The sequence below is a fragment of the Chiloscyllium plagiosum genome, unplaced genomic scaffold, assembly GCF_037043375.1.
Source record: "Chiloscyllium plagiosum isolate Xiang-an unplaced genomic scaffold, Cpla_swu_hap1 HiC_scaffold_23, whole genome shotgun sequence".
NCBI lineage: Eukaryota > Metazoa > Chordata > Chondrichthyes > Orectolobiformes > Hemiscylliidae > Chiloscyllium > Chiloscyllium plagiosum.
In genome coordinates, this window is record NW_028270161.1 from 47,095,355 (window position 1) to 47,117,785 (window position 22,431).

The 22,431-nt window shown below is 40.1% G+C and overlaps 1 protein-coding gene across 2 annotated transcripts in view; it reads right to left on the reverse strand.

Annotated features, from left to right (window-relative positions):
- vwf (von Willebrand factor) overlaps positions 1-22,431 on the reverse strand; it is a 120,118-nt gene that overhangs the window by 47,505 nt on the left and 50,182 nt on the right. For both annotated transcript variants that reach the window (XM_087999627.1, XM_043713571.2), the window contains exons 21-34: positions 21,740-21,874; positions 21,404-21,550; positions 19,715-19,855; positions 19,506-19,604; positions 16,326-16,482; positions 14,459-14,620; positions 12,571-12,703; positions 10,445-11,820; positions 9,000-9,119; positions 7,813-7,956; positions 6,932-7,075; positions 5,329-5,490; positions 5,150-5,196; positions 953-1,130 (exon numbers count right to left, since the gene is read on the reverse strand). In XM_087999627.1, the coding sequence (XP_087855753.1) occupies positions 953-1,130; positions 5,150-5,196; positions 5,329-5,490; positions 6,932-7,075; positions 7,813-7,956; positions 9,000-9,119; positions 10,445-11,820; positions 12,571-12,703; positions 14,459-14,620; positions 16,326-16,482; positions 19,506-19,604; positions 19,715-19,855; positions 21,404-21,550; positions 21,740-21,874 (3,145 nt within the window). The remainder of the gene's footprint in view (positions 1-952; positions 1,131-5,149; positions 5,197-5,328; positions 5,491-6,931; positions 7,076-7,812; positions 7,957-8,999; positions 9,120-10,444; positions 11,821-12,570; positions 12,704-14,458; positions 14,621-16,325; positions 16,483-19,505; positions 19,605-19,714; positions 19,856-21,403; positions 21,551-21,739; positions 21,875-22,431) is intronic.

The following is a 22,431-nucleotide window of genomic DNA, read 5'->3' on the forward strand; positions in this document are numbered from 1 at the left end:
AAGGGTTCATAACTTATTTATACAAAAATTGATAATATGTGGAGCAGTCGTTTGGGGAGTGTAATGGATGCATAAAGCCTGAACTTGTTAAATAAAAACAAATTGGGTGCTGAATTGGGCAGCCATGGTATTGGACTGGAGTGAACAAAGTCAGAAGTCACACAACACTATGTTATTGTCCTCCAGGTTTCTTTGAAACCACAAACTTTCAGACCGCTGCTGCTTCATCAGGTGAAGTGACTAAATGACGAAGGAGCAGCACTCCAAAAGCTTGTGATTTCAAATAAATCTGTTGGACCATAACCTGGTGTTGTGTGAATTCTGACTGAATTGGGAAGACCACAAGATCTTTCTGAGTAGATCAACTAAAATGATTTGGCCTTTCTTGTCAATCATAACTTTCACTTCATTAACACCAATGGCGTGAAACCATATGAATCAACTACAGGCTGATGAAATTGATTCTGACAAATTATTACTGGTATGGTGTAGTTGAGCAATCAACCCCTGTGCCTCTTGCCCTGCTTTTTACTAATATTTTAAATAGGTATCCAGAAGCTGCTGCAGTTCAGAATCTACTCCAGCCTGCATCAGTTTCCTGTAGTCATGGTTTTACCCCAGTGTATCAAACCCTGTAACCAAATGGCAGAAAATGGACTCAGCTGCATGGACACTAGATGTCAGTGCAAGGCTCCAAAAATCCAGACCTAAAGACCAACATCCAAGTAACATGAAAGAGAAAGAGCAGGAGACAAATAAAACTGGTGTCATGAACACCGTATCAGTGAATGCACCTTCTTGACATCACAAGCTCTGTGAAAGATTTTAAACAGCACTGTCAAGCTAAAGTTGATCCAGAGAGGAAAGAATGTCTTTTAACCAGTTCCAAATCAGCCTCTGTCCCTGCTCCCACAAAATACCTTCTGGAAATAATTCTCATTGTGCTACTTACAGGGGCATGCGTTCCGACAGCCACACTTTTCCTCAATTTTGATGCTGGGTAGATTATTGCTGCAGGTGGGTTTCTGTAGCTTATCACAGTTTATTATATGATTTGTGGAAACCACTTCTCCATTTGCTTTGCACGTGAAACTGTGACATTTATCGAGCAACATCCACTTCTCTCCTGCCTGTAAACAATGCAATGGAAGCAGCATTAGGAATCAATAACTGCATTCAAATTTGGGCTGAATTTTAACAAACTGTTAGAGCTGGCTGGGAGGAACAGCCCTTGGAAAATGGTGAGGAAAATATTGAGAGGGAGCAGCTAACGTAGGATATTAAGTAAAAACAATGACTGCAGATGCTGGAAACCAGATTCTGGATTAGTGGTGCTGGAAGAGCACAGCAGTTCAGGCAGCATCTGAGGAGCAGTAAAATCGACAGTTCGGGCAAAAGCCCTTCATCAGGAATAAAGGCAGAGAGCCTGAAGCGTGGAGAGATAAGTGAGAGGAGGGTGGGGGTGGGGAGAAAGTAGCATAGAGTACAATAGGTGAGTGGGGGAGGGGATGAAGGTGATAGGTCAGAGAGGAGGGTGGAGTGGATAGGTGGAAAAGAAGATAGGCAGGTAGGACAGGTCATGGGGACAGTGTTGAGCTGGAACTAGGGTGAGGTGGGGGAAGGGGAAATGAGGAAACTGTTGAAGTCCACATTGATGCCCTGGGGTTGAAGTGTTCCGAGGCGGAAGATGAGGCGTTCTTCCTCCAGGCGTCTGGTGGTGAGGGAGCGGTGGTGAAGGAGGCCCAGGATCTCCATGTCCTCGGCAGAGTGGGATGGGGAATTGAAATGTTGGGCCACAGGGCAGTGTGGTTGATTGGTGCGGGTGTCCCAGAGATGTTCCCTAAAGCGCTCTGCTAGGAGGCATCCAGTCTCCCCAATGTAGAGGAGACCGTATCGGGAGCAACGGATACAATAAATGATGTTAGTGGATGTGTAGGTAAAACTTTGGTGGATGTGGAAGGTTCCTTTAGGGCCTTGGATAGAGGTGAGGGAGGAGGTGTGGGCGCAGGTTTTCCAGCTCCTGCGGTGGCAGGGGAAGGTCCCAGGATGGGAGAGTGGGTTGTAGGGGGGCGTGGACCTGACCAGGTAATCACGGAGGGAACGGTCTTTGCGGAAGGCAGAAAGGGGTGGGGAGGGAAATATATCCCTGGTGGTGGGGTCTTTTTGGAGATGGCGGAAATGTCGGAGGATGATTTGGTTTATATTGCCAATGGTGTGAAAGACAGACAAGAGCAAGTCAGAGAATGAAGTAACTCTGAACAATTCAACTGCATTTATTTCAATGCAAGGAGTCTTACAGGTAAGGCTGATGAACTCAGGGCATGTATCAGAACATAGGACTGGGACATCATAGATATTACAGAAACTTGGCTGAGGGAAGGACAGAACTGGCAGGTCAATGTTCAGCATTTTAGATGCTGCACGAAGCATAAAAATGGAGGAAAGAGAGGAGGGAAAGTGGCATTTTTGGTTAAGGAAAACATTTCTACTGTAATTAGAAAGAATATTTTTGAAAAATCATCCAGTGAAAATATATGGGTTGAAATTGGAAATAACAAAGGAATGATCATCTTGATGGGATTATACAATAGGCCCCCCAATTGTTAGCAGGAAATTGAGGAACAGATATATAGGGAGATTTCAGATATATGGAGGAATAATAGGGTTGTAATAGTTATGGATTTTAATTTTCCAAACATTGACTGGAACTGCCATAGTGTTAAAGGCTTAGATGGTGAGGAGTTTGTTAAATCTGTTCAAGAAAAGTTTCTTTATCAATAAGTAAATGTTCCTAACAGCGAAGAAGCAAAATCTGACCTTCTCTTAAGAAATAAGATGGGGCAGGTGACTGAAGTGTTAATAAGGAAACATTTTGGGACAAGTGATCATAATTGTACTAGGTTTAAAACAGTTATGGAAAAAGATAAGCCTTCCATTAAAAGTAAAGATCCTAACTGGAGTAAGGCAAATTTTAATGGTATGAGACAAGAATTTTCAAAAGTTGATTAGAGTAGATTGTTCGCTGGTAAAGCTTTGATGGACAACTGGAAGGTTTTCAGAAGTGTGTCAACAAGTGCTCAGAGGCATTGTGTTACTGTTAGACTAAAAGGTAATGCTGGTAAAATTAAGGAATAATTGATGACTAAAGATATTGAGGTTCTAGTCAAGAATTAAAAAAATTATATATTAGTTGTAAATAACTGGGATCAAATGAATCTTTTGAGGTGTATAAAAGATGTAGAAGCATTCTTACAGGGAAATCAGAAAGGCAAAGAGAGGATATGAGATAGCTTTGGCAGATAAGGTTAAGGATAATATAAAGAGATTCTACAAGTGTGTTAAGAGCAACCAATGAGAAAGTAGGTTCCCTTAAAAAGCAACAAGATCATCTTTGTGTTGAAACTCAGGAGATGAGAGAGATATTAAAGTAATATTTTACTGTGGAGAAAGAAATGGAGCTTAGCGAACTCAGGGAAATAAATATTGATGTTTTGAAAACAGTTCACATTACAGAACAGGAAGTGCTGGAAGTCTTAGCAAACATAAAGGTGGATAAATCTCTGGGACCAGATCAAGTATTTCCGTTGGTATTAGAGAGGATATTGTGTGGCCTCGAGAAGAAATTTTAGCATCATCTATAACCACGGGTGAGGTCCCAGAGGATTGGAGGGTTGCTAATGTTGTGCCTTTATTTAACAGACATTGTAAGGAGAACCTGGTAACTATAGGGCTGTGAGCCTGACATCGGTGGTAGGTAGTTGTTGGAAGTGATTCTGAAAGGTGGACAAGTTTCATTTGGGAACATGGTCAGCGTGGACTAGTTGAACTGAAGAATTTGTTTCCATGCTGTATGGTTCTATGATTTATCAGCCAACCACCAGGTGGACGATTACTGCAATTTTATTTTCCTTTTGAGTAGTGGTACTCTCTTCTCTGTGCAACCTCAGTAGCAACCACCTATATCAGGTCTTTGATTTGTCCAGAACATCCTCCTTCATTGTCTGGTGCTTCTGGGGCAGCCTCTTATTAGCAGCTGGCAACAAAACTCCCCCCTTGGGTTTGCACCATCCGCCCATGTGGGCTCGGATTCAGATGGCACACTTTGTGTAAGTCTATAATTTCCCTTAACCCCAACTGGAAACTTTTCTCCAATCAACGCAAGCATCATAAATCACTACACAATTGGTCAGGGGTCAATATAGAGTAATCCTGTAGGGGAATGGGTTTGGGTGGGATACTCTTTGGGGGGTCAGTGTGGACTTGTTGGGCCAAAGGGCCTGTTTCCACACTGTATGGATTCGAAGAAATTCCTAAGAAATTTCAACAATTTAAAGAGGTAGCCTTCATTATTAAATAATGCAAATGTTGAAGTGTAATTGTGTGCTTGCAACTAATATCAGAATACCATTCAACATAAGGGAATGGACAATTTATGCTCAAATTCAGCCTCAGAGTTGCCAAGGGAAAACTGAAGATATAAGTTAAAAGAAGGTTGTAGACTTACTAACTGGCCAAGATGATATAAAGCAATGCAAATATAATAGAAAATGATTCAGGAGAGAATTCGGTAGATATATAAGGAAGAAGAAGTTGTTTTCGTGATTCCTTGGAGGAACTCAAGATGTTTTCTAATCTGGTAAAGGCCAATTCCAATTTATGGATGTCTGACTTGTTAATTCTCATACTTTATGAATGTTGTCCCATATATGAATGTAATTTTAACGACTCAACATGCAAACATTTCCTGTACAGCTAATCTATTTTGTCCTGCATTGTGTTCTGACTTGCATTCAAATCAACTTGCGAAGAGACTCCAGAATGGAACCCATTCATAACCTGGGGACAGTTTGTACTTCCCTACATTCTTAATCTTGATCCAGATCCAGACATTCCTTGCTCCTTCTCCCGAATCACAATTTTGGCTTCACTGGAAGCCTCCTAGAAAGGCTATTTCTCAACAGTTTCCACTGTATTTCTGCCACGTGATGTTGGTGGTATGGAAGTAATTCTGCAGAAATTCAGGTCTTGTGTATATTTAAACAGTGCAAATTATAGGGCAAATGGGCCTTGTTATATGTGAGCAAGTGGGCCTGCAATTATGGGGCTGTAATACTCTGACGTATGAAGGCTTCTGAATAATAAATTATACCTGTCGCCGATTCCCCTTGTCATCAATGCATTCCTGAGGTAAAGTTGCTGTGAAAGAGAAATGGAAACTGGAATTACTCCTGTTTGTGCTACAGTTAATAACTAATCAAGGGAATTCATAATTTCATTTAATTTTTCTGATCTAAAGATTACTTACTAATATTGATTTATGAGACTTACCTGTACAGACTTTTTCCATAAAGTTATCACTAATTGTCATCATGATGGGAAGATTTTCTGTCTTAGCCACGTGAAAGACATTGTTTGGATTATGCCCAGCTAAGGTTAGAAGTTGTTGCTCATCAAGTTTTTGACCTATGCCTATCGGAATCACTGTTACACCTAAAATAAAAGAGATTAAGAAAAAGGCAGTGATTTTAATATGAATGTTCATGTAGTGTCATAGAGTCATAGGGATGTGCAGCATGGAAACAGACCCTTTGGTCCAAAAGATATCCTAACCTAATCTAGTCTCATTTGCCAGCACTAGGCCCATATCCCTCTAAACCCATCCTATTCATAAACCCATTTGGATGTCTTGTAAATGCTGTAATTGTACCAGCCTCCACCACTTCCTCTGGCAGCTCATTCCATACACGCACCACCCTCTACAAGAAAAAGTTGCCCTTCAGGTCCCTTTTATATCTTTCCCCCTCACTCTAAACCTAGTTCTGGACTCCGCCCACCCCAGGGAATAGACCTTGTCTATTTATCCTTTCCATGCCCCTCATGATTTTCTAAACCTGTATAAGATCACCCCTCAGCCTCCAATGCTCCAGGGAAAACAGCCTTCACCTATTTGGCCTCTCCCTATAGCTCAAATCCTCCAAACCTGGCAACATCCTTGTAAATCTTTTCTGAAACCTTTCAAGTTTCACAACATCCTTCCAATAGAATTTTGGATAAAATAAGCTCATTATGCTTGTGTTTTCTTTGTAAATGCCTTGAATAATTTCTGATCATGACTACAATTTCACCACTTTGAACAGAAAAGCTCTGAGATCCAATAATCTGGTGCCAAACTTTAATTCAATGTTTCCCCTGTACTGCTGCACACTATACTCCTCTGTACGTGGAATAGAAACATAGAAGTGAGTAGACTCTAAATAAAATTTAAAACTAAATAATTGACATAGTTCATAGGGCCAATATCCATTTTGACATTATTTTTGGTCAGGTTGCAAATAACTAAGATGAATCAAACAACATTGTATCAATATTGATAGCTGCAGATAGATAACTAATACTTCCAGCAGCTACTGAGATTATTTTAAATCAGAAGTGAAAGAAGAATTTGCAGATGTTATAGCCAATTAAATATTTTTTGACAAACAGCCACTGTTGCAATGTACAAAATGCCAACCTGAGCTCAGCTGAACAGCCATATGATAATGACCAGTTATTTTCCTCTTGTGGTGTTGGTAGAAGGATGCCAATAGCATGGGTTCAATTCCCACACTGGCTGAGGTTACTATAAAAGGATAAACCACCACTAGTTGTCTCTCTGCAATGAGACAGCAGGCCTCTGGTCTGGTCAGACTATGTAACTTTTCTTTTTTACCTTTATTAATTGAGGTGTAATCATTGGGCAGAACACTGAAGAAGTACTCCCTTGCTCTTCTGCCAATTAGGGCAACAGGATCTTTTATACGTATCCATGAGGAAGGCAGTGCCACAGATTAGATAAAGATTGCAACCTCAACAGTGTGGCTCTTCCTAGGTACTGAACCTTTGAAAGGGCAATCTGGTTTCAGTGCAATTAATATTTGTGACATTGACTTACCTGTTATCACTGCTTCCTGTGCTGCCCTACCGACATCATCTTTAGAGGTGTCAGTCACTATCATCACGACAATCTTTGGAATACCAACTCTTCCCCCTTTTGCTTCCATTACCATATTCTGTACAGAGAAGGAGAGTGCTGATCCTGTAATAGATCATAGAGAAATTACAGGAATATATCTCTTTTTTTGCTGGTGTAAAGAAATTATAAGAAAAAGGAATAATAAAAAAAAATTTGTAGGACATGGGTGTCACTAGCTGGGCATTTATTGCTTGTCCCTAGTTGCCCTTGAGAAGATGGGGATGAGCTGCCTTCTTGAACCACTGCAGTCCACCTGCTGTGGGTTGACCCACAATGCCATTAGGGAGGGAATTCCTGGACTTTGACTTTGACCCAATGACAGTGAAGGAATGACGATATATTTCCAAGTCATAATGGTGAATGGCTTGGAGGGGAATTTGAAGGCAATGGTGTTCCCATTGTCATTCCAAATGGAGGGTGGTCAAGGATTTGGAAGGTGCTGTCTGAGCAACTTTGGTGAATTTCTGTAGGAATTCTTGGAGATGGTACACACTGCTGCTACTGAGTGTCAGTGTTGGAGGGAATAGATGCGCTTGTGGATGTGGCGCCAATCAAGAGGGCTGCTTTGTCCTAAATGGTGTTGAGATGCTTGAGTGTTCTTGGAGCTGCACACATCCAGGCAAGTGGGGAGTATTCCATCACATTCCTGACTTGTGCCCTGTAGATGGTGGACAGGCTTTGAGGTGTCAGGAGGTGAGTTATTTGCCGCAGTACTCCGAGCCTCTGACCTGTTCTTGTAGCCACTGTGTTTATGTAAAATTGAATTTAAAAAATACACTTTAATATCAGAGAATCTTTACCTAGTTGACTTGGTCCTGATTCCCTTTGCTGAATTTGGTCAATCAACTCGAAAAGCTGTTCCTTTTCCTGGTTTTCATCGAAAGAAATTTCCTGTGTGATGTCCCTTCCATACTGCAGCACAGAGATATGAGTGGCATCTGTTCCTGCAGTAGAAAAAACTGTTTAATGGAAAAACACACATGACATTTCCTCTTATGTACATAAAGCAAAGCTCATATGGTAGGATGGAGCAGCGTGACAGGAATAATAAAGTGTCCTCAATATTCTAACTTAAATAGCAAAGGAATGTTTACCCTCACCAAAAACACAAGTGATTTTCAATCAGGTGGGAAGTTAACATTTTAAAACGTTAAAAATCTGTCACAAAATTGAACCTACCCGACTTCCCTGTGGAGTAAACTCATCTTTTAACAGAGTTGGTGATTATTCCTCTCTGGGGAATTAGGTTGACCACTAAAACCTTTTCAGGAGTGGTATGCCTTCATTCTAACAGTTACTCTATTTTTAATCATTGCCTAGGCATTCCAGCTTTCAAGAAAATGTCAGGTAAAGCATGGGGATACAGGCTTGATCTATCACTTTTATAACATTATTTATAGATCAGGAGGCATAGGAGTTTTGGGTCATGCCAGGCCCAACTAGTTAATCTAAAACTGTGTCTCTACCTTTATGGGTTCCACATGCCACTCAGTAATTATAGAACTTCCCCCTCCTCCTTTCCAAAGCATTACCAACTCAGTTAATCTCTGACTCTGCGTTTAATCCTCCTACCTCTCATTCCACTCTCTGATTCAACAATGCAATGCCTTTCCGATTGTGGCCTAAAACTTTTCATGCCATTATCTCTGACTGCCAATTTGTTCCTCTGACCTGCCTCTAACCATGCATTTTTGTCTCCAATCACTCTCCAATTGTCTACCATCTCACCTCTGAACTCACTCCTGTGTCCATCTTTGGTCTCACTGACCCTCCCAAAGTCTACCTCTGATTTCCTTCCAATCTCCTCAATCTCTGCCACTGAGCTCTCCCCAGATTGCAATCTCTGCTTCCAGTCTCTCTGTCTACCTCTACAGTGAACGGTCACTCTGCTGTGATTTTGTTCTAATAAGTGCATGTTTGACTTGTTTTGGAGTCATTTGCTGAGTAGTTCGGTGTTATTCATAATGTTGACATTCTTTTCACTAACCTGTTTGGATTTTACCAACAAAGGTTTTCACGAATGTTTTCATTTCTTCAAACTGTGTCTCTCCAACTCCGTCAGAGGCATCGAGGAGTATGGCAACATCCATTGGCTCAGTGCATGGAGCTATGTGAAAGAAATAGAATTATGCCTTAGCACACCTGCCTTCATAACTCAGAACTTTGAGTATAGGAGCTGGGATGTCATATTGTGGTTGTACAGGATGTTAGTGGGGCCTTTTCTGGAGTATTGTGTGTACAGTTCTGGTCACCCTTCCCTATGGTGGGCGACTTCAAAACTAGGGGACTTATTTTTAAGGTGAGAGAAGAAAGTTTTTAAAAAGACACGAGGGGCACCATTTTTACATAGAGAGTGTGGTGTATGTGTGGAATGAACTGCCAGAGGAATCTGAGGAATGTTTGAGGACTCTGGGTTTATACTTGATGGAGATTAGAAGGATGAGAGGGGAATCTAATTGAAACTTACAGAATGCTGAATAGTCTGGATAGAGTGGATGTTGGGAAGATATTTCCATTGTTAACAGAGACTAGGACCTGAGAGCACAGCCTTAGAGTAAAGGGAAGACTTTTTAGAACGGAGGTAATTAGAAACTTATTCAGTAAGAGAGTGGTAAATCTATGGAATTCATTGCCACAGAAGGCATCAAGTATATTTAAGATGGCGACAGATAGGTTCTTGATTGTCAAGGGGAGAAAGCGAGAGAATGGGGTTGAGAAACTTACCAGCCAAGATTGAATGGCAGAGCAGACTCAATGGGCTGAATGGCCTAATTTCTTCTCCTATGTCTTATGGTCAAATATAGTTTGAACATTTAAAAGACATTTAGATAAGTTCATGAATAGGGAGGGTTTGGATGGAAATGGCCCAAATGCAGACAATTGGGACTAGTTTAGTTTGGGAATACAGTTGGTGTGGACTAGTTGGGCCCAAGGGTCTGTTTTCATCCTGTATGACTCTACGACTTAATCAGCCATCCACAAATCGAAGGTAGGTGGCCAATCTTATTTTTCTTTTGACTGGAGGTATTCTCTTCCCCCTGAAGCCTCAGTGGCCTGCTTCCACACGATAGGATGCTATGATGCTATGATTCTATGATTCTGTAAGTGGTGTGTGGACATTGATAAACGAAGGGAAAATAGATCTATGCCTTCTAGTAATATTCAGTTACTTGAGTGCAGGTGAGCACTGGAAAGATTAAATCGTTTCAAATTTGTGAGATGGAAATTTCTCAAAACTTTTCAAGCAAGTGCTTAAGATGTTTGGCAAATTGTCACTGTTTGGAATTCTCAGAAAATCATCAACCCTTTTAACAAACAAGTTGAAATAAAAATGCCAGCTGGACCAAATGACCTGTCTCTAAGCAACAAATATAATATAACTCCATCTCGAAGTCCAAGTTATCCACAGTTCAAGTAAGCAGGGATTCTCACCTAATGGCAGTCGTGTGGTGGTGGTACTGGTGGTAGTGGCCAAAGTCGTAGGCATCGTTTCATCAGTGGCTGGTTGGCAACAAGTTTTGTAAACCTTGTTAACTATATCAGTAATATTGGCATAGGTAGTTTGCACAACTGGAAGCGGGAACTCAGCTATATCGATATCAGATCCAACAACAATTGGTATTAAGTCTATGTTGTTGTCTTTGACAGCCTTTATTGGATTTGTGATACTGTCTGATGGAGGGTTGCTGGTTATCATGAACACTAAGTCAGGTGCTTCCTCCCTTGCACCATTCTGCAAGGTTAATGTTTCTTCAATGACATAACTTATAGCACTGCCAGTGTTGGTCTGCTCTCCTCCATGAAACCGCATTTGTTTTATTCTTTCAATCACTTCCCAGTAACTCTGAGAGCTAACAAAAGTAAATTCATCGTTTATTCTATCAGAGAACTGGATGACAAATATATGCGTGGTTTTCTCTGTTACATGAAATTTTTCTACAGTTTTTATCATAAATTCTTTTGTCCTGTTAAAGTTAGCTTCCCCAACCTTATTTGAGTCTTCCACAAGGAACACAACATCCCATTTTTTACCTTCCCTTGGCGGTGTGGTAGTGATCACTACCTGGGCGGTAAAGGGGGATGTGGTGGTTGTTGATGGTATTCCTGCTGGTACAGTTCCTGGGATGGTAGGAGGTGGTGGTGTAGCTCCACGACTGCACATATAATCTAAGATTGTACTTCTGTATTCTTTAAGCTCACTGACATTCTTCAAAATAAATGACTTGCCATCACGTGATTTGGATGTTATCAAGTCTATTTCTTTTTTATTTATATGTGGACCAATTCCAACTGTGATCATAGTAACTTTCCTCTTGACGATGAAAGGCAAGACCTTTGCAACACCTTTAGATGAGGCACTAGCTGTCACAAGTATGGCTACTTTGGGAACCTTTTTCCTTACATCCTTTCCAAACACAAGAATTGATGTGTGCTTCAGAGCTTCAGCTAGATTTGATTTAGAATCGCCAATGTACTGCATTGTTTTCACTAATGCCTTCAGTTCTCTTACACTCTTTTTTTCCCACAAATCAAACAGTTTTGTGATGCGTGAATGAAACTGCAGGACAGAAACCCGTATGTTCGATTGGCCAATCTGCATCTGTTCCATCATTGCCAGCACAAACTTCTTCACTTCTTCAAAATCCTTCTTCGAAAATGACATACTGCCATCAATCAAGAAAGCCAGTTCCATTACCCTATTGCAGCCACCAGAGATTATATCAGGGACTTCTGGTGATGGGGTCAAAGTTGGCGTTTTTTCCGATACCGGGCAATTTTGGCAATGCAAGAAAGTTCCAGTACATGAACTGAGGGGATGTAAAAGAGAGAAAATAGAGTAAATGAACATTCCTATCATCTTTAACATGCTTCGCAATATAGACCATGATAAAAAGTCATCAATATCCCGTAACCTTGAGCAGAAACCATAATGAACAGTGTCTTTAGACAGAACCAGAAATACAACAGATTTGAGATGCTTCAGTGATAATCACTAAATAGATTACCATAGGGGACCTACTTCAATTGCTCAATCATAGCAGCTGCCTTCTCCTCCTGCCTGAACTCAGAACTACATTGACCAAGGAGCTGCCTGAGTCAGGCACAGGTTCGATTATTGTAAATAGTTCAAGGGGTGAAGGTGGGAGGTTAGAAGACAGGGTATAAGACTCTATGAACTCTGTAGTAAATAACATTGGTAAGCTGTGTCTCAAAAAGTTGCAACTGTGTGTCTTTCAATCCCACACAAAACTCAATGTGCTTGTATACAAACAAACTGGGATAAATGTAATGATGCAGTTTGTTCTTCTGCTTATTTGCAGCTTTTCTGTGAAGCACTTCTGCAAAACTGAAACGTGATTCGAAGAGGATTTGCAAGTGATTAAACTGTATCTTAAAATCATTGCTGTGCAAATTTTGGATGTAGTTGCTAAGAGTTTGCAAGATCCAAAGCATGAATTTAACAGAATTAAAACTCATCCTAAACCACAACCCAAACTCAAATGCATATGGGGTCTGGAAGGAATATTGGAACATAATGCAATATTACAAAAGCATACCAAGTCTGACAGTGTTCTGTTCCTTCATTAATAACGATTGTCTGTCCATCTGGAATACGTTGACCCTCATGGATACACACTGGACAAAGTGCAGGATCGATGCATTTTTGTGAACTCTCATCCAATATAGTTCCTAGATGTTATTGAAACAACAAAAAGTGAAGAATTTTCCTGTCAATGGTTTGTCAAACTATCCCATTCAATGGTTTAGAGATGTATCATCAAAGTCAGTACCTGTACTATTTATCTCATAACTAAACAGATGCTCTCAAGTTCAATATCCTTTTATTTATTTCTGAATTTTGGTCGATTTGTAAAAAAACTCTTTCAAGAGATATAGGCAAGGCTAGCATATTTTGCCCTTTCCTACTTGCTCTTGAAATGAGTGATTCACTAAGCCACTACAGCGGGTAATTAAGAGCCATTCACATTGCTGTGGCTTTCATTTAGGCTGGACCAATACTGGACAGCAGATTTCTTTCCCTATAAGGATGTTAATAAATTGCATGAATTTTTAACCTTCATTGAAGATAGTTTTATGGTCACCATTAATGATATTAGTTTTCATTTCCAGATGGTTAATTGAATTTAAGTTGGGCTTTGGACCCATGTCTCGAACGCATGGATTACCAGTCAATTCATATGACTATTTCTCTATCCTCTCGTCTGCAAGGAATCTGAACCAGAGTAGATTATTTAAGATAAAACAAGGCCTTCTTATGATTACACCACATTATTGCCAGGGGAAATGAAAGATGGGAAGTAAACATGATCTGATACATACTCTATGCCAGTTGTGAGAAAGTCTCAAACTTTACTATTACATCTTACCACATTCGAAGATGTTCACAGAATCACTTGTTGTAATGAGAATATAAATATAGCCCTCTCTACCTCTCTACCTAACGAATTTATTGAGATGCTGACAGAGAACATCTAAAAAAGCGTGGAGGAGTTGGGAATCTTCATCCCTGTCTCCCACTGCCATTTCTCATGACCTTTTCACTAGCTGTACTTGTCTGATGTCATTGCTAGGGTGAACTACAATCACCGGCAACCTTCCCCACACATTTTATTACCTCACCAGCAATCCCTAACTGCTCTAAAGCGAGTGTTACAAGCTGAGTTAGAAAGTTTGTTGCTTCAACATTGCATTTACCCCCAGCCTTAAAACGTCTCTCAATCATGAAAGGCTTCTAGTTCCAACTCCAAAAAAACCGGACGTCCCTGCTCTATCTCAACCTGCCTACAGTTGAAACTCTCATACATCCCTAAGATTCCCTCAACCTGACCTATTCTAATTCTTTGCTTGCTTCAGAGGGTCCAATTCAGGTTGTGATCTAACTCCACTTCCCACCCCCACAAGACATTTATCAAGCAAAACCATTGCTTCTGTTTGGAATGAAGTGATTGTTTCACTATGCAGGTTGTTCCATTCACAAAAGGTGAGATTTTATTCACAATGAGCAGTTACTATCCTGTGTTTGGCGATGAACCTCCAAACTGTTCACTGTATTCCTCGCCAATAACAAGGAAATGCGGCTTTACACATTCACCAGCTTGTGAGTGAAGTCAATCAACTTAACAAGCACCAAACCTATCTAATGAAACCCAATAATGAAAAATAGGCACAGGCACAGAATAATTCGTGGAGGGATTTAATTTTATAAAAGGTAGGAAATGTTTTTTGAATTGCCTCTAATAACCAGGATACGTAAAACAGCCAGCATGATCGGTAGTATTGACCTGACATGAGTGATTGAGTGTAGTAAGTGTTGACATTAAACAGTGGTAACAATATGCCAATATTTGAGACCAACCAGCATTTAATAAAGTTCTGGAATTATGAAATGTTCCCTTTGTGCTTTTTTCTTTCTCCAAAACTAACCTGAAGGACAATGTGCATGGCAGCCCTCCACACACTTCACAGGGCAGTCTTCCTCTTCAAGGTGATGTTGGCAGGTCTTCGGGCAAGCAGGAGCACACACATTGTATCGCCACTCACACACGTATTCTGCTTGTCCAGTGTTCAGTTCTTCACAGCTTATTGCTGCAGTGAACAGAGAAAGGATCTTTTAGTTGACAAGGTTAGAGAAACTCAACCATGTACCAATACGTATGCTCATTTGGGGTAGTAAAAGTGATTGTGGCCTGCCATTAGTGTTCACATGCAACATCAGTTAAATTTGGCAAATCTTTACTCCTAGGGCTTTTAGGAATCATGATGGAATGGCTTGTGGTTTCCTGTTCACGCCAGTCCATAAATTCCATGCACATATAACGGAGAAAACTCAGCACCAATATGCAGAATCAGACAATTAACCTCATTTGTTTTTTAAAAAAACCCTATCTTTCTGAGGTGAGGGAGTTTTGTAAATTAGCAGTGCTGGTTTCAGTGGGAAAGATATGACTTCGGCAAAAATACTCTTCTTTCAGATCTTTAAGATGAATTGGGGTGAACAAAATTTTAATTGAAACATTTATCGCTAAAACTGTCCAGTCCACACCTGGATTAATAACCCCTTCAACATGTATATGAACTGAGTAGTCCACTACTTTCCAAATTCAGTATCACCACTGTAGATGCCTCATGATCTACATAATCAGCATGGTTGGTGCCCTTTGCTTAACCTGGGTGGATGGGTGCAATAACTGTTGATGCTAAAAATGGTGCAAACTTTTTTTTTAAATCATTATAATGAGACCTATCAAGAACACATTTTACAACGGCATTTACCCACAACTTTACTGGAGTAAATTATTCACTTTGGCTTTTACATCAATCCAGAGCAGATTAACAAACCACATTTTCAATAATGAACAATCCTAACATTGAGTCATAGAATCACAGTGTTTTATAGCATGGAAAGAGGCACTTCAGCCCATCATAAAGTACCTATCTGTTCTAGTCCCACTTTCCAGCACCAATGCTCTTGAATGCTATGGCATTCATCTAAATACTTCTGAAAAGTGATGATACTTTCTGCTTCTACCATCCTTTCAGACATTCACCACCCTTTGGGTGAAAAGAAAATCTTCCTGAATCCCCTTTAAACTTCCTTCCCTTTATCTTAAATCTTTGCCTTCATGTTATTGAGCTCTCAGGTAAAGGGAAAAATTTCTTCCTCTCTATCTTCGCTACGCCCCTCATAATTTTGTAAACCTCAATCAGGTCTCCCCTCTCAGGAAAACAACCCCGACCTATCGACTTTCTCTTTATAGGTGAAATGTTCCAGGCCAGGCAACATCCTGGTGAATCTCCTTTGCATCCTCCAAACTGCAATCATGTCCTTTATATAGGGTGGCAACCAGACTGTATACAGTACTCCAGACATTGCCTAATTGATGTCTTATACAGATCCATCATAACCTTTCTGCTCTTGCAGTCAATGCCTTGACTAATAATAGCAGGTATCATTCATGCTTTCTTAACCACCGAATCTACCTGTAGACATGCACACCAAGGTCCCTTTTATCTTTCTAGGGTCCTACTATTGATCGTGTACGCCTCTGTCATGTTAGTCCCCCAGATACATCACCTCATACTTTTCAGGATTAAGATCCATTTGCCATTGATCTGCCTTTCTGACCAGTCCATCCATTTCGCTCTGTAGTCTAAGGGTTTTCTCCTTGCTATTTACCACACAACCAATTGTGGTGTCATCTGCAAACTTCCAGATTATTCCTCTAGCATTTATTTCAAGATCATTAACTTGTCTTCCAACCAAAATCTAATTGCTATCAAGGTTACTTACGGCACAGATTAGCTGTTCTCCACTGGACAAGGATGCCGAGTTGTGCACATTCGTGAGCATAGGCTGCTATAGCATTGCATAGACACAGACACTCTCCAGTAGAGTCACAAGAGCAGGTGTCATACACACAAATCTCCCAGAAAGGTTGAGGGTCAATCTAAGAAAAATGAGAAGTATTTATCCTTGCCCAACTCTTCTTGGTTCTTTTTACATGTTTGCTGCTTCATGTATGCTGTACACATATCTTCCTTTAAGGAAGGTTAACATGCATTGCTTGTATACACTGGTGCACCCCTGCCTGGCAGTTAGACTGCTGTAGGATTGTAACCTGCACGCAAAGAAATCGCCTGGCTTGCTGTAATAACTGCTTCATAGATTGTAATGTTTTTACCTGTTTTTGATAGAGAGTTAATCAATCGCCAATGAGCAATTGATCACTAAACATTCTTTACAATATGATAATACCAGGATTCAGATTGAGTGAACCTTATGTTCCTTTGAAGCCACAGGCAGTGAGGAAAACATTAGTTAGTATAGATCAAGTGGAACACTTATTATAAAATCTGTTTTTTATCTTTGCATACAAAGGAAAGACCTCTTAATTATTTTCTGGAATCTGTCATTTATGACTTACGGGGTTATCTGCTGACCAATCTGTTTTTCCTGGATCCCCCAGCAGACTAACATATCTATCTTACTGTCATGATTTGGAGATGCTGGTATTGGACTGGGGTGTACAAAGTTAAAAGTTACACAGGTTATAGTCCAACAGATTTAATTGGAAGCACTAGCTTTCGGAGCACTGTTCTTTCATCAGGTGGTTGTGGAGTACACAATTGTAAGACACAGAATTTATAGCAAAAGTTTACAGTGTGATGTATCTGAAATTATACATTGAAAAATATCTTGTTTGTTAAGTCTCTCATCTGTTAGAATGACCACGATAGTTTCACTTTTTCATATGTAAATCACAAAACTATTTTTAAAAGTTACATTCTCAGATTAACTGTAACAATTGGTGTCAGGCCAGATAACATGTTAAAGGTGTTAGCCCCCTGTGTTCTGTTGTCTGTACCATAATGTTGGACTGATTCTAATCTAAAAAATGAGTTAACAGCGTCTTACACAGATTCATTACACAGAGTCTTGCTGTCAATCAGGTTCTCAGTTGAATCAATTATGAACGCTGAGGTTTTGCTCACACTGTTCCATTTGAGATCAGTACCCTCCTTCTGTAGTACCTACATCTTTCAGTGTGGATGATGCGCTCATACACATTATGGGTGATGTAAGTGATGTGCTGCATTATAAGCTGGTGCTTGATTCTGTGACATTGGTATGGTTAGGCTGCTCTTGTAACAATCTCCCATAAGCAGAAAAAGGACAAAGCATTTCGATGAAGGACATCCTTCAAACAGCACCAAATGGCAATTTTCTGCATGCCATTGTATTATGTGTGAAAGCTTCGACATTTGTATATATGAGCTGCAGTTCTGCTGACCAGACCATGTAACCATGAAGAGTGGTCAGCTTTCACTTTATGTTTGTATATCATGTATAATATATCACTGTATTCTAGGGCTTTATTGGTCACATGGGGGTCATTTCAGATATTTCAGAATCTAGGAAGCCTAGTAGTATATGTGCATTTATTGCAATTTTGACTTGAGAAAGAGCAGGAAGGATAAACGTTGCAAAAGAAACTGTTAACAGTATTGCTCCCTGTGACCTTTGCTTGGAAGCAGATTTCTGCTAATCCAGAGACTGAGGAAAGGGTTTCTTCTTGGCCCACGAAATAACTCAGATATAGTTAGAGATATAATTGAATGTGAGTGTGTGCATGTGCGCATGAGAGTGTGTGTGCTGCTACAAAACAAGTCTTATTTTAATATATTTAACCATAAATTGTTCTGTGATAATTGTTTGTGATCCTTTAACAGCTTCCTGCTGTACATGTGGAAATGCCACTTGCCTGATCTGCTTTCAATGGGTATAATTAGTACTGGATAAGGAAGGAGGGCCTTCAGCTGAAATTGTCATTACAAGGTGTTCTATTGACATCTTAATGCAAAGGTATAGCATAATGAAACAGTCACCTCATTTACTCAGGGAAAACATGGACTGACAACATATTATAAAGGGGGCATTTTCTGAATGGCAACCTGCAACTTGTAGAGTGCTTCAGGGGTCAGTGTTGGCACCACAATTGTTTACAATATATATTAACAATTTGGATTAGAGAAGTGAACGTATCTCTCTGAGTTCATGGATGACATAAACATCGGTGGGGAAGCAACTGGTGGGGATGACAAAAGGAGTACACAGTGTGGGTAAAAACTTGGAAGATGGAAGATAATATGGGAAGATGTGCATTATTGTACTTTGGCAGGCAGAAAAGAGGAGCTGACTATTATTTAAATGGGGAAAGACTACAGCAAGCTACAGAACAGAGGGGTTTGGGGGGGCGGGTCCTCATCCATGAATAATACATGAGAAAGAAGTCTCAAAGTAATTGCAGCCTGAGGGCTCTGCGTGTGAGTTTTTGGATTAGGACACAGTATGTTGACGTTTGCTCTGAAAGGACACAGCTGTGAGCTTCCATGAGACAGCCCTGCATGTGCCCATAAAAAGAACTGAAATATCTCTCTATTTACTGAAAGACAGCTACCAGCCAAGCCAACGCTGAAGAAAGCAAGACAAACCCCTTACTGCAGAATTCAGAACTGGTTCATTACTAAAGCTAACATCACCAGAATCAGCCAGTTTAACAGACATAAATTTTCAAAATCTATTCATCTTGGACGAGCCAAATACTTTTACTTTCCGGATTCATCTCTCAGCTCTAATTTGTGTGTATGTGTGTCACATCTTATTATCTTTTCTTGCCTTGTACTAGCTAATAAACACCCTGATTGTTTTTCTCAAGAAAGCCTGGTTAAAGTATCTCTTTATAAAATATACCTGCATTTGATTTGGCAAAAGGAGTTTGTGTAAATTAATCTTGCAGAAACTAACAGAGGGAAGAGTTGAATAAAGAAGGGGTGCCTGTTCATCCCTCTTCACCAGGAAGCATTACCATTCCGGGTATTATATCCAGAATTGGAATAAACTGGGGATCCTCACCTGAGAACCAGTCACAGCAAGTACGTTAAAAGTTTTGGGGGAAGAAAAAAGTCTCACCAACTGTGCACATTCACTGAACAGGCCACTTTTGATGATGTCGCATGAATTTTCAACTAATGACTGCTTCAGGCTGTTTCCACTGCATGGAGAAGGTGTCTGAGAAATTGAATGCAATCAGAATTAATATTTAAAATGAGTAAAGAGTCTATTCTTTTGTGAAGACATTGTTAACAAACTAACGTGCATAGCATAGTTTAAGAAATTACCTCGTAGGCATCTGCACACAGATGCTTCACTGTCCATGAATTCCCAAAGTCAATGGGCTTAATCTCAAGTTGATTACCACTGCCAACTAAATCATTGTTTGCATTTCCATCAAAGTTGCCACACAATCCACAAACTTTACCCTGTTTCATGGGGTGGGTAGGGGCAGAATTGAAGAAGAAAAATTGTGATTATTTTTCCTCAAATAAAACATTAGGATGACTAATTTCAGTTGAAACATCATGGTTTTTAAATATTTCTTTGAACTCTCACAGACTACCTGACGATCCCTACAGTGTGGAAGCAGGCCATTCAGCCAGTTGAGACCACACCGACCTTCCCAACAGCATCCCACCCTGACCCACCACCCTACCCTATTACCCCGCATTTCCCATGGCTAATACATCAAGCTGCACACTATGGACAATTTAGCATGACCAATCCACCTGACCCGCACATCTTTGGACTGTAGGAGGAAACCAGAGCACCCAGAGGCAACCTACACAGACTCGGGGAGAATGTGCAAGCTCTACACAGCCAGTCGCCTGAGAGTGGAATTGAACACAGATCCTGAGCCATTTCAATGCTGTGTATCATTGTGCCATAATGATTAGACATTTATTAAACATCTATTGATAGGATTTACTGTTTACAAAAAAATCAAAATGCAAAGGTTGTTCCAATTCTAAAATTACTTGAAAAGGGATAAAATGGTTTAGAAATATATAATGAATAGTCAAAGATAGGAAAATAATTAAAACAATTTAATATTTTATTTCTTTTGCAGGTAGTTTCTTCAGAACCACTGGATATAATGCAGTGAAACTATTAGCTACAAGAGCAGCAAAAGAGTGAGTTGTACTATTTCAATCTTATTTATACCATCTTATCCTTGACATTGTTACAACAAATTTTATGTGACATACAGCATAGAAACAGGCTATTTGGCCCAACTGGTCTATGCTGCTGTTCATGTTACACATAAGCCTCCATACCCCACTTTATTCTATCCATCAGGACATCCTCTTATTCCATCTTGGTGTTGTATTCATTGAACATTTCTCACAAAATAAGCCTATACTAACCATCTCCACCGCTCTCATCAATAATGTGTTCCACATTGTTACCACTCTCTAAATGTCTGATTAGCTCACTTTGTGATAAACTTATATTTAGACCTCCTAATTTTGGACTCCTTCACAACTGGAAAAATGTTCTTCACGTTGACTCTATCAAACATTTTAATGACCCTTAAGTTAGTTTACCTCTTTGCTTTCTATTTTCTGAAGAAACAAATATTATTACTGTATCTACATCCAGAAAAAAGGTACCAGGAATGACCTTCTTCCATGAAACCTGCTGGCTTTCTGTATGATTGACAGCGTAACTAATTAAAAGACCCTGTTTCCTTTTGGCACTTAACTGTTTTCCTGTCTGTTCCAATGTTGTGATCCCAATTCTACAGGGAATGGAAGGATGGAAGTGCAAAGGGAAAAAAATGAGGAGATGAGGAGATAGCGAAGAAAGGATGAGAAATGGAAGGAAGGAAGGAAGGAAGGAAGGATGAAACAAAAGTAACCCAAAGCCTATTTTAATTCTGAAAAACAAGGAAGGAAGAGTGAAGGAGACAGTGATGAAGGAAAGGAGTTAGGAAGAAATAGTGAAGAAGTAGATCATTAAAAGTAACTCACCTTGTATTGGCCCTGAAGTTGAACGGAGATCCGAATGCCCTTGTCCCAGAGAATGGTAATCTTTTTGCCCAATATAATTACGTAGTAAAGACCCGATTTGAATATTTGCATGTCTCTTTCATTCTTAAGGTGCTTTTTGATAGTCACCTGACACAAGAAGCAGATAAGTTAAAAAGTCAATATGAAAACATGACATCATAAAAGAAAAGTCATCTTTAATAAATGCACCAATTGCAATTTACTGCGCAACTCCAAAAGTTCCAAGAGGATTGAAACATAACGGCAAACATTCCACTATGCATTGGTATTCGTATGATTGGTGTTGTTATTACATACCTCTTTTCCAAACAGCTCAAGCTCTCCTCCGTCATAGAACACAGTGATGTCCTTCGAGCATTCTTCGCCTGGCAAGCCACAGCCAGTGTGCTCTACTATAATGCGGAAAGTCCCTTCAGTCCCATCACAACTATCCTAAAAAAAAATTCAAAAGTGATGAAGGAAGCAAATAAATGTGTAAATAGTAGAGTACTTTGAGGTTTCCACAGGTAGGGAGTTTAATACACATGGGAACAAATTCCTCTTTGTGACCCCTGAAAATGCCTGGGAAAATTGCATAGGGGGTAAATCAGGGAAAGATCGCTTTTTATGTGAGACAGATAGGATATGTGAGGAGTTCTCCAATCATTGATTCTGTTTCTCTCATGCTCGTCCAATGTCAGGCTACTTTTTGACTGCATGTGCCACTGATTGGCTGACTAGTGACAGAATTAGTAGCAAATGCAAGAGAAAACCAGCCTATGATTACAGAAACAGCTGGAAAAATAAGTGGCTGTGGTGAGTGTGTGACTGGGATTGCCATGAGCCAAGTCTAAGCCTTGGTGAGAGGAGGTACCATAGCGCATGTTGGGGTGGGGGTGCCATCTGTGGTGGCAGGGTTCGGAATGGACATGAAGAGGGGTGCCTGCATGGGGGAAATAAGGGAGAGTATGGGTGGGAGAAGGTCACACACAGCAAGGTTGGAATGAAAG